General features: G+C 51.3%; 1 protein-coding gene across 2 annotated transcripts; it reads right to left on the bottom strand.

Moving 5' to 3' along the window:
• Positions 1 to 152: 152 nt before the first annotated feature.
• DRG1 (developmentally regulated GTP binding protein 1) lies at positions 153 to 11,443 on the bottom strand. Of its 2 annotated transcripts, XM_083373663.1 has the most exons (9): positions 11,131 to 11,443; positions 9,974 to 10,097; positions 9,080 to 9,255; positions 6,545 to 6,614; positions 6,027 to 6,196; positions 5,450 to 5,580; positions 4,840 to 5,007; positions 4,201 to 4,323; positions 153 to 416 (listed from the first exon to the last, which is right to left on the bottom strand). In XM_083373663.1, the coding sequence occupies exons 1-9, from the start codon at positions 11,170 to 11,172 to the stop codon at positions 317 to 319; spliced, it is 1,104 nt and encodes a 367-aa protein (XP_083229789.1). In that variant the 5' UTR covers positions 11,173 to 11,443; the 3' UTR covers positions 153 to 316. The 2 variants fall into 2 exon arrangements, with proteins under 2 accessions (XP_083229789.1, XP_083229788.1); XM_083373662.1 differs by lacking the exon at positions 11,131 to 11,443 and having other exon boundaries at positions 9,974 to 10,594.
• Positions 11,444 to 14,130: the final 2,687 nt, after the last annotated feature.

Below are 14,130 nucleotides of genomic sequence, written 5' to 3'. Positions count from 1 at the left end.
CAGGACCACCACTTTCGTACACAAATCCACAAATGATAATGGAGAGTTTTACATTTGCATCCTAATTTATGTCGGCAGCACAAAAACTCCGTGGACTGAACTCTTCCCAGGCCAAAAATGTGGACTCAATGAAACAGCGGTGCAAAGCCAAGTCTTGGCAAAGCTCTCATGCCCATCACAGGAAACAGATTTTAATTAGTCCACAAATTTGCACAGTTATGTTCGCATCCACTCAACCATTTGGCAGGCTGGGAAGTTCCATAATTAGTCTTTTCTGAAAGGAATCACGATTGATGGGCCACATGGATTTTTTTTTTTATTTCTTGACTATCTGAATGACATCTTCATCCTCCAAAGTGTGATCTTTTCCTACTTTCTGAGGGTTGTGCTTGACGGACAAACCCCACACGAGAGCACTGGAAGAAAAGAGTTAGCACAGATTTAATGCCATGGATCTGTTAAGAAAAAAATGACGCTACATTTGTAGATGAATTATATCTTGATTTAAATAAAGCATCTGGGTGGCAGGCTCGGCTTTCAGTACCTCCTCCTGCATCGCAGTTGGCCCAAGCTGCCCCCTCCTCTCCTGACACTCCAGCACGGTTTTACTCGCCCTCAGGGGTGCCCCCCCATCCTGGGTGCGACCCGCCTTACCTTTTAATCTGCCTCTTGATGACGGGCCCGATTGCTGGGACCCTGAGAGATGGCCGGGAAGGAACAGGGGCCTTAGATATAAATTTAATAAGAGGCCCCTGATTACTTTTTTAGCCAAATTTTTTGTAGGGTTAGGGAGGGGGGAGGGTTGTGGTTGGTTGGAGATGGGGGGTAATCCGCCAACTGTTGTTCAGACCAGGCCCAGGACAGATCGCGTTGAGGGGGAGCCGGGGTCAGTCATCTCCGGAGCTCTGGAGCGGGTCGTGGGATTGCCAATTCCCACGACGATAGGGAATGGCAGCAGGTGTAAGATCAGAGGGCCGTATCGACCTCCGGGAGGGCTTCTCCGCTATTTACAAGCGGTGAGGCGCTCCGACCCTCTGTCTTCGACCCAAGGTTCTGGGAGCGGGGATGTGCAGCCACCTGAGCTCCGGCTGGTGTACCTGAATGCCAGGTCCGTTGCTAACAAGGCTCCTCTCGTCCGGGATCTGGTCGAGGGTGAGCATGCGGACCTGGCCTGCATCACGGAAACCTGGTTGGGCCCAGAGGGTGGTATCCCCCTGGTTGATCTTTGCCCACCAGGCTTCTGGGTGCTACACCGGCCTCGGACTCAGGGTAGGGGTGGGGGAGTGACTGTGGTTATGAGGGAGACCTTATGCCCGCAGGAGGCCACGGTTCCTCAGATAGTCGGGTGTGAATCTCTCTTATTGAGGTTTGGTCCTAGGGCGCAGTTGGGCTTGCTGCTGGCATACCTTTCGCCTAGTCGCGCAGCAGCAGCCCTGCCTGAGCTTCTCGATATCCTCTCAGGGCTGGTGATTGAGTTTCCCAAACTTATGGTTTTGGGAGACTTCAATCTACCATCCCTGGGAGGAGCATCTGAGTTAGCTCGGGAGTTCATGGCTTCCATGACGGCCATGGACCTGACGCAGGTAATTCATGGACCGACTCATGAGGGAGGCCACACCCTTGACTTGGTTTTCTTATCTGGTCGGTGGTTAGATGATCTTGGTGGGGGCTCCCCAATTGTTATGCCCCTGTCATGGACCGATCATCATCTCCTGCGGCTGGTCTTCCGTTTTGCCACTCCCCACCGTGGGGTTGTTGAGCCAACTAGATGGTTCCGCCCCAGGCGCTTAATGGGCCCTGAGAGGTTCCAGGCAGCACTGGGGTCCCCACCTGCCTCCTCAGCTCACAGCTCGGCAGATGCCTTAGTGGAAGCCTGGGAAAGGACGGCCACGGAGGCACTTGACCAAGTTGTACCCTTGCGGCCCCTGACCCGGCGCAGATCCCAATGGGCTCCATGGTTCTCCGCGGAGCTCCGGGAGATGAAGCGTCGGAGACGGGGCCTAGAGAGCGTTTGGAGGTCCAGCCGATCTGAATCCGACCGATTGTGACTAAGAACCCATATTAGGTCTTATCTCGCAGCGATGAGGGTAGCGAGGTCTAACTACTTCGCTGCCCTCATCGCGTCCGCAGATAATCGCCCGGCCGCCCTGTTTAGGGTGACCCGCTCCCTCCTTAATCAGGAGGTGAGTGGGGAACCCTTGCAGGGGCGTGCCGAGGAATTTAGTCAACATCTGTCGGACAAAATCGCTCGGATTCGGACCGGTTTGGACTCCGACTGGGCAGTATCGGACGATCAGGACACGAGCAGTCTTGTCAATGTCACCTGGGAGGAGTTCGATCCTGTAACTCCGGAGGAAGTGGACAGGATCATGGGGAGGCTGAGCTCCACCACATGTTTATTGGACCCGTGCCCTTCCTGGCTGGTTTATGCAGCCCGGGAGGGGACACGAGGCTGGTTCCAGGTGGTTATATCTGCTTCTCTGAGTGAGGGTAGTTTTCCCGCCGCCTTGAAAGAGGCGGTGGTAAGACCTCTCCTCAAGAAGCCTGCCTTGGACCCGGCTGTTTTGAATAACTTTTGTCCGGTCTCCAACCTTCGCTTTCTTGCGAAGGTTGTTGAGAGTGTGGTGGCGCATCAGCTCCCTCTGGTCCTGGATGAAGCGGATTATCTAGACCCGTACCAATCGGGCTTCAGGCCCGGGTACAGCATGGAGACGGCATTGGTCGCGCTGGTGAATGATCTCTGGAGGGCTCGGGACAAGGGATATTCCTCTGTCCTAGTCCTATTAGACCTCTCAGCGGCTTTCGATACCATCGACCATGGTATCCTGCTGCGGCCTCTCAGGGGATTGGGAGTGGGAGGCACGGTTCTTCAGTGGTTCTCCTCCTATCTCCTGGGACGCTCGCAGTCGGTGTTGGCAGGGGGGCAGAGGTCGACCGCGAGGCCTCTCGTTTGTGGAGTCCCTCAGGGGTCGGTCCTCTCGCCTCTCCTGTTCAACATCTACATGAAACCGCTGGGTGAGATCATTCGTGGTTTTGGAGTTGGGTATCATCAGTATGCTGATGATACCCAACTTTTCATTTCGACCCCAAACCACCCCAGTGATGCCCTCGACGTGATGTCCCGGTGCCTGGAGGCGGGCCGGGTCTGGATGGGGAGGAACAGGCTTCGACTCAACCCTGACAAGACTGAGTGGCTGTGCGTACCGGCATCTCGGGATATTCAGGATATCCCACCCCTCACTATGGGGGGTGAGTCATTACCTCCTGTAGATAGGGCTCGCAACTTGGGAGTCCTCCTAGATTCACAACTCTCCTTAGAAGACCATATTGTAGCTGTGACTAGGGGGGCCTTCGCCCAGGTTCGCCTGGTGCGCCAGTTGCGGCCCTATCTAGACCGGGATGCCTTACGTACGGTCACTCATGCGCTCGTGACCTCTCGTCTTGATTACTGCAACGCTCTCTACATGGGGCTACCCTTGAAGACCACTCGGAGGCTCCAACTGGTACAGAATGCAGCCGCGAGAGTTGTACTGGGAGTTTCCCGATACTCCCATGTCACACCTTTGCTCCGCGAGCTGCATTGGCTACCAGTTGTCTTCCAGGTGAGGTTCAAGGTGTTGGTAATGACCTACAAAGCCCTTCATGGCATGGGTCCGGAATACCTTGGGGAGCACCTGCAGCCGGCGTCAACTTCCCTCCGCCCAGTATGCTCCCACAGAGAGGGCCTCCTCAGGGTGCCACCGGTCAAAGAATGCCGACTGGTGGCCCCCAGGGGAAGATCCTTCTCTGTGGGTGCACCGGATTTATGGAACCATCTTCCGGTTGAGCTCCGGATGGCGCCCGATCTCCGCTCCTTCCGGCGCGATCTTAAAACCCATCTCTTTAAACAAGCTGGCCTGGCCTGATGGGACGGGGTGGGATTTTTATAAACGACTTTAATTTTAAATTTGTATTAATTTTATGGGCATTGTTTAATCATGTTTTAATAATTTTAATTTTTGTATCTAGTTTTTATGTATTGCCCTGTTCACCGCCCTGAGTCCCCTGGGAGAAGGGCGGTATATAAATTAAATTAATAAAATAATAATAATAAAAATAAATAACAACACCTCCCCCTCCTCCCCCCAAAGCAGGACTACAGCTCCCACCTCTACTACAGTCCTAAAGGAGCTAAATTGGCTGTTTGCAGACCACACTTACTATTTGAAATCCTTAATTAGGTTTTTATGAATCTTCATGCAGAAATCCTCCACGGTAGTCCGAGAGTCAGGCAGGACCACGGGAGAAGTATAATCTGGGAGCTGCCCTTTGGGTTTAGTATAACTGCAATTAAACACAAAGCATTTATGCTTTCAGACAAGCCCCCTTTCAAATCAAGATTACTTTTCTTGATTAGTTGTTATTGCAAATAAAGGGGGTCGCCCAAAGCACACCCCAACAATGGAGGGAGCAGGAAGGAAGGCCCCTCCCTGATAGACAACTCTGTGTCAGTGAAAAAGATTTGAGATGGTCTTCTCTCTGACACACCCATTCTCTCTCTCTATACAAATAAGTGCTGGAACACGTCCTCCAACATCTCATGGAAAAAATCATTCAGAGTCCTAAAAATGCCATGGACCTTTTTACAGAACGGAACTGAATGATTCTAAAACATACATTTGTTTTCTGATTACAATCCTGCATGTCTGAAAAACTGCCAAAATTCTGGGCCCCAGAGAATCACCAGGAACATTGAGGAGGGGCAAGAGATTTCAGAGTTGAGGGGAAATTGAGACCAGGGAGCATTTTTAAAGGACCCAAAACGACGCAGACTTTGAGCTCTGACAAGCCAAAACTTACATCCGCACAAGTTTAAGGTAGTCCCAGATTTTCTCCAGCAGGTCATCAAAATTCCACCGATGATGAGCCGAGATGGGAACACAGTGGGGCACTTTGTAAATGATGTCTAATTCCTCAATGGAGATTTGATCAATTTTGTTCAACACATAAATGCACGGGATGTAAACTCTGCAAGGATGAAGAAGCGAGCAAAAAATGTAAGAGAGACAGAGCTCCTTCCTATCTTGCTGAGAGGTAGGAGCCTCCCAATTCTACGTAGTTACAGTAATCAAGTTGGTAGAGCAAGAGAGACTGCCCTGTAAGATACATCCAGCCTATTTACTGTAGTCCTAATGAGTAGAAAGGTTTGGCATTTGATCAGCTGCCAAGAGAGCCTCTGCAACCTTCACTGCAGCTAACACCCCTTTCTTGAACAATCCTTTGTGCTTAGAAGCAATCAAAAGAGCAAAAAAACCAAGGAACTTGGTTTGGATGAGGAGCACAGGCTGTTCCTGCAAGGCCTCTGCCAAAAAATCAGCCATGCTGTAAGACACCCCAGTTCTTTGCCATGTAACATGAAAAACCCCCAGACCCTCCCTCCCTCCCTCCTCTATCGGCCCATGAAAACTACCTGTTTCCTTCAACCACATCAATGAGGTCATCTGCAGTCACATCGCTCCTCAGGGTGACATCGGCATTGTGGATTTTATATTCTGCCAAGATGCTCTTCACGGTTTCGATATCCAGCTCACTCTGTGGACACTGATCAAACAAAATAGTATGATACACAGAACCCTACAGACAATAGGGACTGGATCAGGAGTGAAGCACGTGGGCTGGTAGCTTAGCAATATGGCAGGAAGGGGTTAATGTGCCCACTGGCAACTGCTGCTATGGAGCTTCACGTGTCAGGACTGGAGAGGGCCACAGCACAGCCAGAGAGCAGGGATGCTGCACAGAAGTCCTCAGAAGCCCTTTCCAGAACCCTAAGAGTGTCCTGACCAAACAGCATGGCCTGCTTCTCTTCCTGTCTCACTGCTGTCACGAATGAACCCAAATTTTGAGCTATACTTCAAAGGGAGCCCTTGCTGAGACTCGGGGCGTTGCCCTTTCAGACACTCCTTCAGTTACAGCAATTGGCAAATTCAGCAGGGCAGATTTCTTACGCACAGCAAGGTAGGAAATATCCTACCCACACCTCTACTTACTGTTGCCGTGAGGTTAATGCCTCCTTTGTCCTTTTTCTTAAAGCCAATATTGGGAGGTTTGCTGTTCAAACGTATCCCGAAGCCCTCCAGCTCACTCTCAATTATCTTCTTATGTCCCAAAGGCTTCAGAACATCCAGAACTATCAGGATAAGGTTGCAGGTTCGGGCAACTGTGGGAAAAAAGGGAGGGGGGGTGAAATCTGAAAATATTTTCCATCAAGTCTCTTCTAAAAAGCCAAACATAAACAACTGGCATCTAAACAACAACGAAAAACTTCACGGTCATATAATCTCCTAGGTCAAGCCGGAGTAATAAACAAAACATATTTTTAATCAAATTTATGTCAAGGAAGCAAGAAAAAGCCACGCACTCACTTTTATTGAAAGTAAGCTTTTCCTAGATGCAATACTCTTGGGATCAGAGGCAAAAACAGCACCAAGCACATACCTCTTCTACTCTCTTCACTTCACCAGCCAGTCCTCATCTCCCCTTTTGCCCTGGGACCACCAGCACTCACCTGCAATGACCTGGCGACCTCTGCCTTTCCCGTCTTTGGCACCCTCGATAATTCCCGGTAAATCAAGAAGCTGCAAAGTTTGTGGAAAAAAACAAATCAGAAAAGAGAGATGTGGAGAAGCCAGACAGCACACCTCAACTAGCTGTTATCCTGTCTCCCTGTGTCCTGTGAGACTTCAGCCATGCTTTGCTGACCATCAGGATTTCTGGCCCTCTTCTCCTATGGATCCTTTCAGCATCCATTGCATTGTTCTCCACCCAGGATTGGCTTCCAAAACTCTACTCAACAACCTCACTGCAACAGCTATTGATCTGCTTTGGGGATGATCTGAGAGTAAATACAAAGTAATTCCATTCTAGTATTGTCCAAAGCAAATCATCTTGGATGGACTGACGAGCTGGATGATCTTCAATATTTTTGGAATACCATGAAAAAGCTGATCACCTGAAGCTGTTAAAAATGGGCTTGACACATGGATCTGACAGATGTACATGAACAAACCAAGCAAGGGACAAATATCGATTAAACCCATTCTTTAAATCCAGTAATTAAAAGAACACACCACTTCCAACTGTTCCTATTAAGTTTTACCTTCCAGGATTTTCACCTTGGCTACTTTCCTCTGGGCAACCTTCAGTTTATTGTCTTGTATAAAATGCGGTCTCAGAACTGGCCACAATATTCTGACCACAGCAGAACACAGGAACAATAACTTTTCTTTTCTCTTAACACTTACACTTACAGTGGTTCTTAAAACATTTGCAGAAACTTTTGAATTTTCAATATTTCTGCATAAATGTGACCTCCACATATCCTAAAACTAGATAGAGAACCTAGTTAAAGAAATGAGACCAAAAATTCTATTTGTTCATTGACTTATTGAGGAAAGTGAACCAAAGCTACATATTGGTGTATGGCAAACATATGCAAAACTCTGCCTTATCTAAAGAACAGGATATAAATGTCTGATCTCCACACAGGGATGTTACGGCTTGAATAAGAGGACCTTCAAAACCAATTGATACTTACCAGGTTGGAAAAGATTACAAATCTATTTCCAAAAGTTTTGGACTCCAACAGTCCGCTGTCAGGCAGATTGTGTGCACAAAATCTATACTCTCCAAAAATAACACTGCTACCATCTAGTTTGTGAAAGCCCCTATGAATAACCCAGAAGGCTGTTGGAAGACTTTCTGTGAATGGACAAGACTAAAACAGAATTTTCTGCCTTGAATGAAAAGTATTACATTGGGCAAGGCCAGCGCAGCATTCCAGCATAAGAACTTTATCTCATCTGTGTGAAATACGGTGGTAACGGTATCATGCTTTGGGCCTATTCTGCTGCCTCTGGACGGCGTACCATCATTGGTGGAACAATGAATTCCAAATTGTACCAGTAAATTCTAAATGAAAACATTAAGGCGTGAACTCAAGCACAAGAGAAAGTGGGATGTGCAGCAAGGCAGAGATCCAAAACAGAGTCACATGACCAAAGAATGCTTAAAGCAGAAGTTGATGTTGTGAAATGGCCAGGTCAAATTGCCGAGCTTTAGCCTTAAGAGAAACGTCGTGGAAGGACCTGAAGTGGGCAATTCACGCGAGGAAGCCTAGCCACCTCCCTGAGCAGAAGGAAGAGGCTACAATTTCTCCAAGCTGATATACAGGACTGGACAACGATTATCAGAAACATTTAGCTGCAGTTATTGCTGCCCAAGGGGAGCAAAGGAGCTACTGAAAGCAGAAGTTTGCATACTTTTGCCACATACAAATATGTAGCTTTGGATCATTTTTCCTAATAAATTAACAAACAAGTACAATATTTTAACTCATTTAATTGCACTCTCTTTATCCAGTTTTGGGACTTGCGTGGACAACAGATCATGTTTTAGGCCACATTTATTGGAAATATTGAAAATTTAGAAGGATTCACAAACTGATGCACCCCGTTCCTGTTTCACCATCTTCTCTTAGCAGTAACACTGACTACTGAATTTTCCTTCCTTTTCTGCTGACAGCCCAAAACCTAAGTTCCTTTTGTGCTTGAACCTTCACTTTCTGCATGATTGCACCCATCTTCTCTTTCCTAGAACATCCCTTTTAATTCATAGCTCAACGGAAAGTTCCTTATGCATCAGGATGGTTTTCTAATCTGCATGCAGACCCTATGAATGGGTCATGTGACCCATTCCTTCCAGCCCTTATTAGTCCCTCTGCATTCTGCCTGCCTCTTGCACTTCCAGGGATCCCACTGTTTATAGGGGAGGGTGATCTTCTTTCTTCACAGGATTCAATTCAAAACCCACTAGACCAGATTTGAAAGGCTCTCAGTTTCTGAGAGATACTTCTTGTAATTCCATTTGGAAACATTCCTACACATGATTCCAACCAGTTCTGGCTGATACTGTACAGTCAGGTTGCCCTACACTCTTGGGATTTTGTAATAATTTTTCTACCAATTTGTCAAACATGCTTTGTCCTTCTTTTTAATATAGCTAAGTCTGGTTCAGGCACAAGTCTTGGCTTCATAGGCCTCACCTGTATTTTGGCTCCTTTGTATCGGATCACTCCTGGAACTGTGGTTAGAGTTGTGAACTCGTACGCAGCTACTTCCGAGTAAACACCAGCAAGATTACTCAGCAGAGTAGATTTCCCCACCGAAGGGAAGCCCACAAAACCAATCCGGGCATCGCCAGTCTTTGCCACATCAAAACCTAAGAAGTGATCATTAATTCAGAGTAACTGATAGGCCCCAGAAGGCCTCTAGCAGCAAAGTCAAAGGAGAGAAGCTTCCACCTTGGTATTCTCTTGGGCAAGAGGAAGGCCCACAGCTATCCCTCCCTCCAGCATATTGGGGGCCCACTTCTCAAACCTACACCCAAAGGACAGCTGAGCTGCTGAAGCCAGAAGAGAAGTACAACACCCAATTCATTTAAAATTCTACACCCTTAAGTTTTTCAAATAAATCAACAGGCACATACTCAACACAGTTTACATGTGTTGCTACAATTTATACTAGCATTAACGTTGGCAATAATTTCACACTTCAGCTGACAAAAGGATTGTATGGACACGACACACCTGAATCTGAATGTATTTACATGTGGACAAAAAGGACATTTTGACACATTCAACTGAAAAAGAAAGAATTGGCTGCCCCGCAGGGGCAGTTATTCCAATAGACCACCAACTACTTCTATTTTGGTTTAGTCTCTATTGGGTTTTTTTTTAAAAAAAAGGTATGGAGAGCAGGATGAAACATGGTGCGCCCACCTCACAAAATGTGGCTTGCTTTCTATTTCCTGGGGTTGCCCAGGTGCCACCGTGCTGATTCTGCACTGGCTACCAAAAAGGACTCTGAAAGTGTATTCCCGTCCCCAGCAAGGGACGCCACTCTCCTCCTCCTCCATCCTTTTGAAAGGGCACACGCACCTTCTCCGGTTCCACCCCCTCCGCCTCCTTTTGGGGTAATCAACTCTCGACGCAGCTTGGCCAGGCGGGCCTTCAACAGCCCCAAGTGATGGGCTGTGGCTTTATTCTTTTGGGTGCGAGCCATCTGGAATAGAGAGGGGGGGAAAAACACATCAGGGCCAGCAGGTAAATCCATCGGCTCCAGGACTGGCGCAGACATGGCAGGGCCAACCTCGTGACCTGAGGTTTCAGAAAGACAGACCCGCTTCTTATGGCAGAAATGAATAGAATAAAGCTGGAAGGGACCTCGGAGGTCTTCTAGTCCAGCCGTCCACTCAAGCAGGAGTCCCTATATCATTTCCGACAAGTGGCTGTCCACTCTCTTTTCAAAGTCCTCCAGCGATGGAGCACCCACAACGTCTGAAGCCAATCTGTTCCACTGGTTCATTGTCCTCACTGTTAGGAAGTTTTTCCTTAATTCCAGGTTGCTTCTGTCTTTGGTCATTTTCCAACCCTTGTTTCTCGTCCCGCCCTACTGATAACAAACCAAAATGGGTTTTGTCATCAGAGAAGAGAGCAGCAGGTACATTCTGTACAGAGAGGGTTCAGGAAAGTTGCCCCTTTTATGCATCCCCCACCCCAGCTCAGAGCCAGCCCAGCCACGCCGCGTCGCTGCCGGGTGGAAAGCGCCAGGGGGGCGTCTCCGCCCACGTTCCTGCCTAGGGAAGCACCGAGTTCGCCTTGCGGTGAAGCTGCCGGCCGAGAAGCCAGGCGGGTCTGGGTTCTAGTCCTGCCTCGGGCACGAGAGCCGGTTGAGGGATTCGGAGCCAGCCCACCTCGCAGGGTTGTTGTGGTTGTGGGGACAATTCACTGCCTGGAGCCGACAGCAAAAGAAAGGATGAAAAGCGAATCTTCACCGTCGCTCGGCTCTTCTTTTGAGGGCTCCCCCGTAAAAACCGCCGCAGCTCGTCGTCATCCGGCCTGCCTCCCGCGGCTGACGAGCCCCGAGGCCGCAGAGCCCTTCCGGAGGCCGGGCGGGGAGTTCCGCAGGCCCGCCCTCGCCTCCGCCCGGCGGACTCCCGCCCGGTAGACCGCCGCTGTGCGGAAGGTTCCACCGCGACGCCACGGCTCCCCCCCGCCCCCGCCCGGGCGCAAGCGGCCCCTCGGCCCCCCGTTACCTCCGCCTCGATCTCGGCGATCTTGGCCAGCGTCGTAGCCATGGCGGCGGCGGCGGCGGCGGCGCTTCAGAGTTTGGGCCCCTCAGGCTGCAGCCGCGCATGCGCGGAACACAACCCTCGCGCGACTTCCGACAAAAGCCCTGCGGGGGAGGAGCAAAAACGAACGGGAATTGACACTCCGGGCTTGCGCGCGATTTCTCCGCGCTCCTCCCCTGACGCAGGGCGCGAAGGTGCCATAGAGCGCGGAGGCCAGAGCGGCACGCGTCCCTCCAGCGCCTTCCTTCCTCCTCCGTCACTCGAGGGCGCCCCCTGGAGCCGAGCGCTGGAGCGGCGGCGGAGCGCCCGGGGTCCTTTCCCAGCCCCCAGTTCCCCTGCGGGCGGAGCGCGGGGGGCGCCGTGCGGAACGAGCCCCGCCAAGCGCGGGCGTTCCGACTCGCCGCCAGCCCCGACCCCGCGCTGGCTCGCTCCCGCTGCAGCCCGCCGAGCCCGGGGACGGAGGGCGCCGCCTCCCGGGGCAGAATGCGGGGCCTGGTTGGCAGCGCCAACGAGCGGAGCGGCTTCTGTACGAAGCCCGCAAAGCGGCCCCGGGCTGGCTTCCCCGGAGCGGACGGTGGCAGCTTGGAGCCCGCTCACAGCCGGGCGACAGACCCGTCCCCGTGGCCAGGGGCAGGGAGGGAGGGAAAAGGGCGTAGTGCCCGACGGGAGCCTCTTGTGTGAGCGCGCTCCTCCGCTCCGTCTGCAAGAACCCATTCGCATCGGCCCCAACCCAGCTCCCGCCTGCCAAGAGCACCAAGGCCCGCGTGGCTGGACAGTTGGCCTCCAGGCGCGAGTATCAGCAGAGGCCAAGGGAGAGGGATCTGCCGGCGGTGGCTGCTCAGGGTAGGGCTTCCCTGGAGGAGGGAATCGAGTGTAAGCACGCAGCCTGGGGCGCAGCCTTCCCTTCAAACCCCAGCCGAGTCCCATTTCCACGCTTGTTTAATAAACTGCTCAAGCGGAGTGCCCAACTTCACCCCTTCTCACAGGAACAACGGCACTTCCTTCCTTCCTTCCAGAAATGAGCTTTCAGGGAAACCTGAAAAACTGGACAGGCTTCCAGCATCGGAGAAAGTTGCTTCTGTCAGTTGGCTTAGTCCAGTGACTTTAGGATGTTCTTTTGAAAATGGTCATTGCTGTTCGTGAGTATACCCTGTATACTAAAGCAGCATATTTTAAACAAATAGAATAATAACAGATATAATTCAGTTAAAATCCTTATTTCAAAGGCACACAAAGAAAGAACGCTAATAAGCTTACAATTCAGGGAGGGAGGGAAAAGCCTCTTTTTAAAGCTTCCCAGCTACTTTGGATGTCATTTGATTGTTCATTTCTCTGGAAATGTCCCAATTCAGGATCCAGGAGTCCTGGGTTTCTATATCAAACCCTCTCAAGTCAAGCAGTCCAACTAGAAATGAGGGAGAATTATAATTTATATTCTGATGCATTTCCAGATACACCCCTGCTGGTGTTATACATATTGCTAAGAAGGCTGGAGCGTTGCTTGGAATTTACTTAAAGACTGTGGGCACCCAGCTTAAACAGCAATTCCAGATGGCATATAATAAATAAATAATAAAGCAAAATAAACAAATAGTCAAAATTCAAAGATGTTTAATAGGAAATCACAGCAAAATCCTTCTTCAGAGGTACCAAAGACTACTCCACAAACTATGGTTAAGAAACCACAATGGGTATGTTTACCCAAGAGGCAATAAATCACTTTCTGCCTTAAAGTGATGCAAAACTCAGCCATTTGTGTACCACTAATCTGATTTCATTGGACATATTCTCACCAACTGATGGCCCAGAAGCACGCAGCGTGGCAGTCAAAAGGCCTGTGACCCAAGGGACGAGGGGCAGGCAGGTGCTGGTGTCTGCTCATCTGGGCCCTCTTCCTGCTGCCATTCCTTGGGAGGGGGCTCCTGGGACCCCCCTGCGAAGGCTTCAGCCCCCTGGGAGACTCCACTGTCCCGCTGTCCCCCTTTGCACGAGGCAGCTTTTTTTCTCCCGGTGCAACATCCTTGGGGTTGAGAAGGTGCTTGGGGTTGGGGGAGCTGCACCGACAGGATTTGCCAGGGGCAAATGGCAACTCTGGGAACATCACCAGCTACTTGAAGGTCACTCCCAGAGACAGTCCTGGCTCACTATGATTTGGGGGTGCAAGGAAACCAGCCCCCCTCCTGGCAGAGCATCCACGGGCAGCACCACTTGGGTTTTCTAACTTTGCGCATACATTGTTTTTAACCTTCACAAAAGCCCCCACTCCCCCCAACACTTGGGAGCCCCAGGGACGCACATCCACCCCGAGGCTGATTTCCCCAGGGATGCCGGCAGGTCCTTAGCTGTCCAAACATCACCAGAGGCCAGGCCAGGCTTCCGGGAGGCCTGGGCCCTCTGTGCTCTCTGGCAACTTTGGGGGCGGCCTCCTCCACTCTGCTCTCAGAGAGGGAGGCTGGAAATGTGGATGCTGGTGCCATGGCAACAGATGCTTTAAGTAGATGCCCTGGAAGAGGAAGGAGGAGGAAGGAAGCAAGCAAGCAACCAAATCAGGTGAGCAAAACTGGGGGCGACCTGGCAGTCTGGGTGGGGGGACAAGAATATGAAAGGGGTCCCAGGTAGGGGGGAGGGGGTTCTCTCTTTTACTCCGTTTGAAATACCACCTTTAAGCCCCGCCAGGTTTCCCCCCCCCCCCGCAGTCTCTGGGCGACCAAGCAGGCTCCGGGGCCAAGCGGCTGCCCTGGGGGGTTCCGGGAGCACGAGCCCCCGCCTGGGCCCTGGTGCCGCCGAGGGGCGCTCTGCCGCAGGGCCGGCGGGGGAGTCCAGCAGGACCTCGGGGGGGGGGGCGCGGGGAGCCAGGCGAGGGGCCGGGCGGGGGGGGGGCGGCGGCGCCCGTGGCCGCGCTGGCATTGGCGGAGGCGCCGGGAGGGGAGGGGGCAGGAAGCCAGGAGGGGGCAGCGCTCGGGA

The sequence above is a fragment of the Vipera ursinii genome (genome assembly GCF_947247035.1).
Source record: "Vipera ursinii genome assembly, chromosome: 14".
Taxonomy (NCBI): domain Eukaryota; kingdom Metazoa; phylum Chordata; class Lepidosauria; order Squamata; family Viperidae; genus Vipera; species Vipera ursinii.
The sequence above is the reverse complement of the archived record's forward strand: the minus strand, read 5'-3'. Positions and strand labels throughout refer to the sequence as shown.

Coding starts and splice junctions, on each gene's coding strand:
- DRG1 (XM_083373662.1), bottom strand. CDS start 10,172: ATGTCTGCGCCAGTCCTGGAGCCGATGGATTTACCTGCTGGCCCTGAT. Junction 5,008..5,449: donor GATGTGGTTGAAGGAAACAG/GTAGTTTTCATG, acceptor TCATCCTTGCAG/AGTTTACATCCCGTGCATTT. Junction 4,324..4,839: donor TACCTTAAACTTGTGCGGAT/GTAAGTTTTGGC, acceptor GTTTAATTGCAG/TTATACTAAACCCAAAGGGC.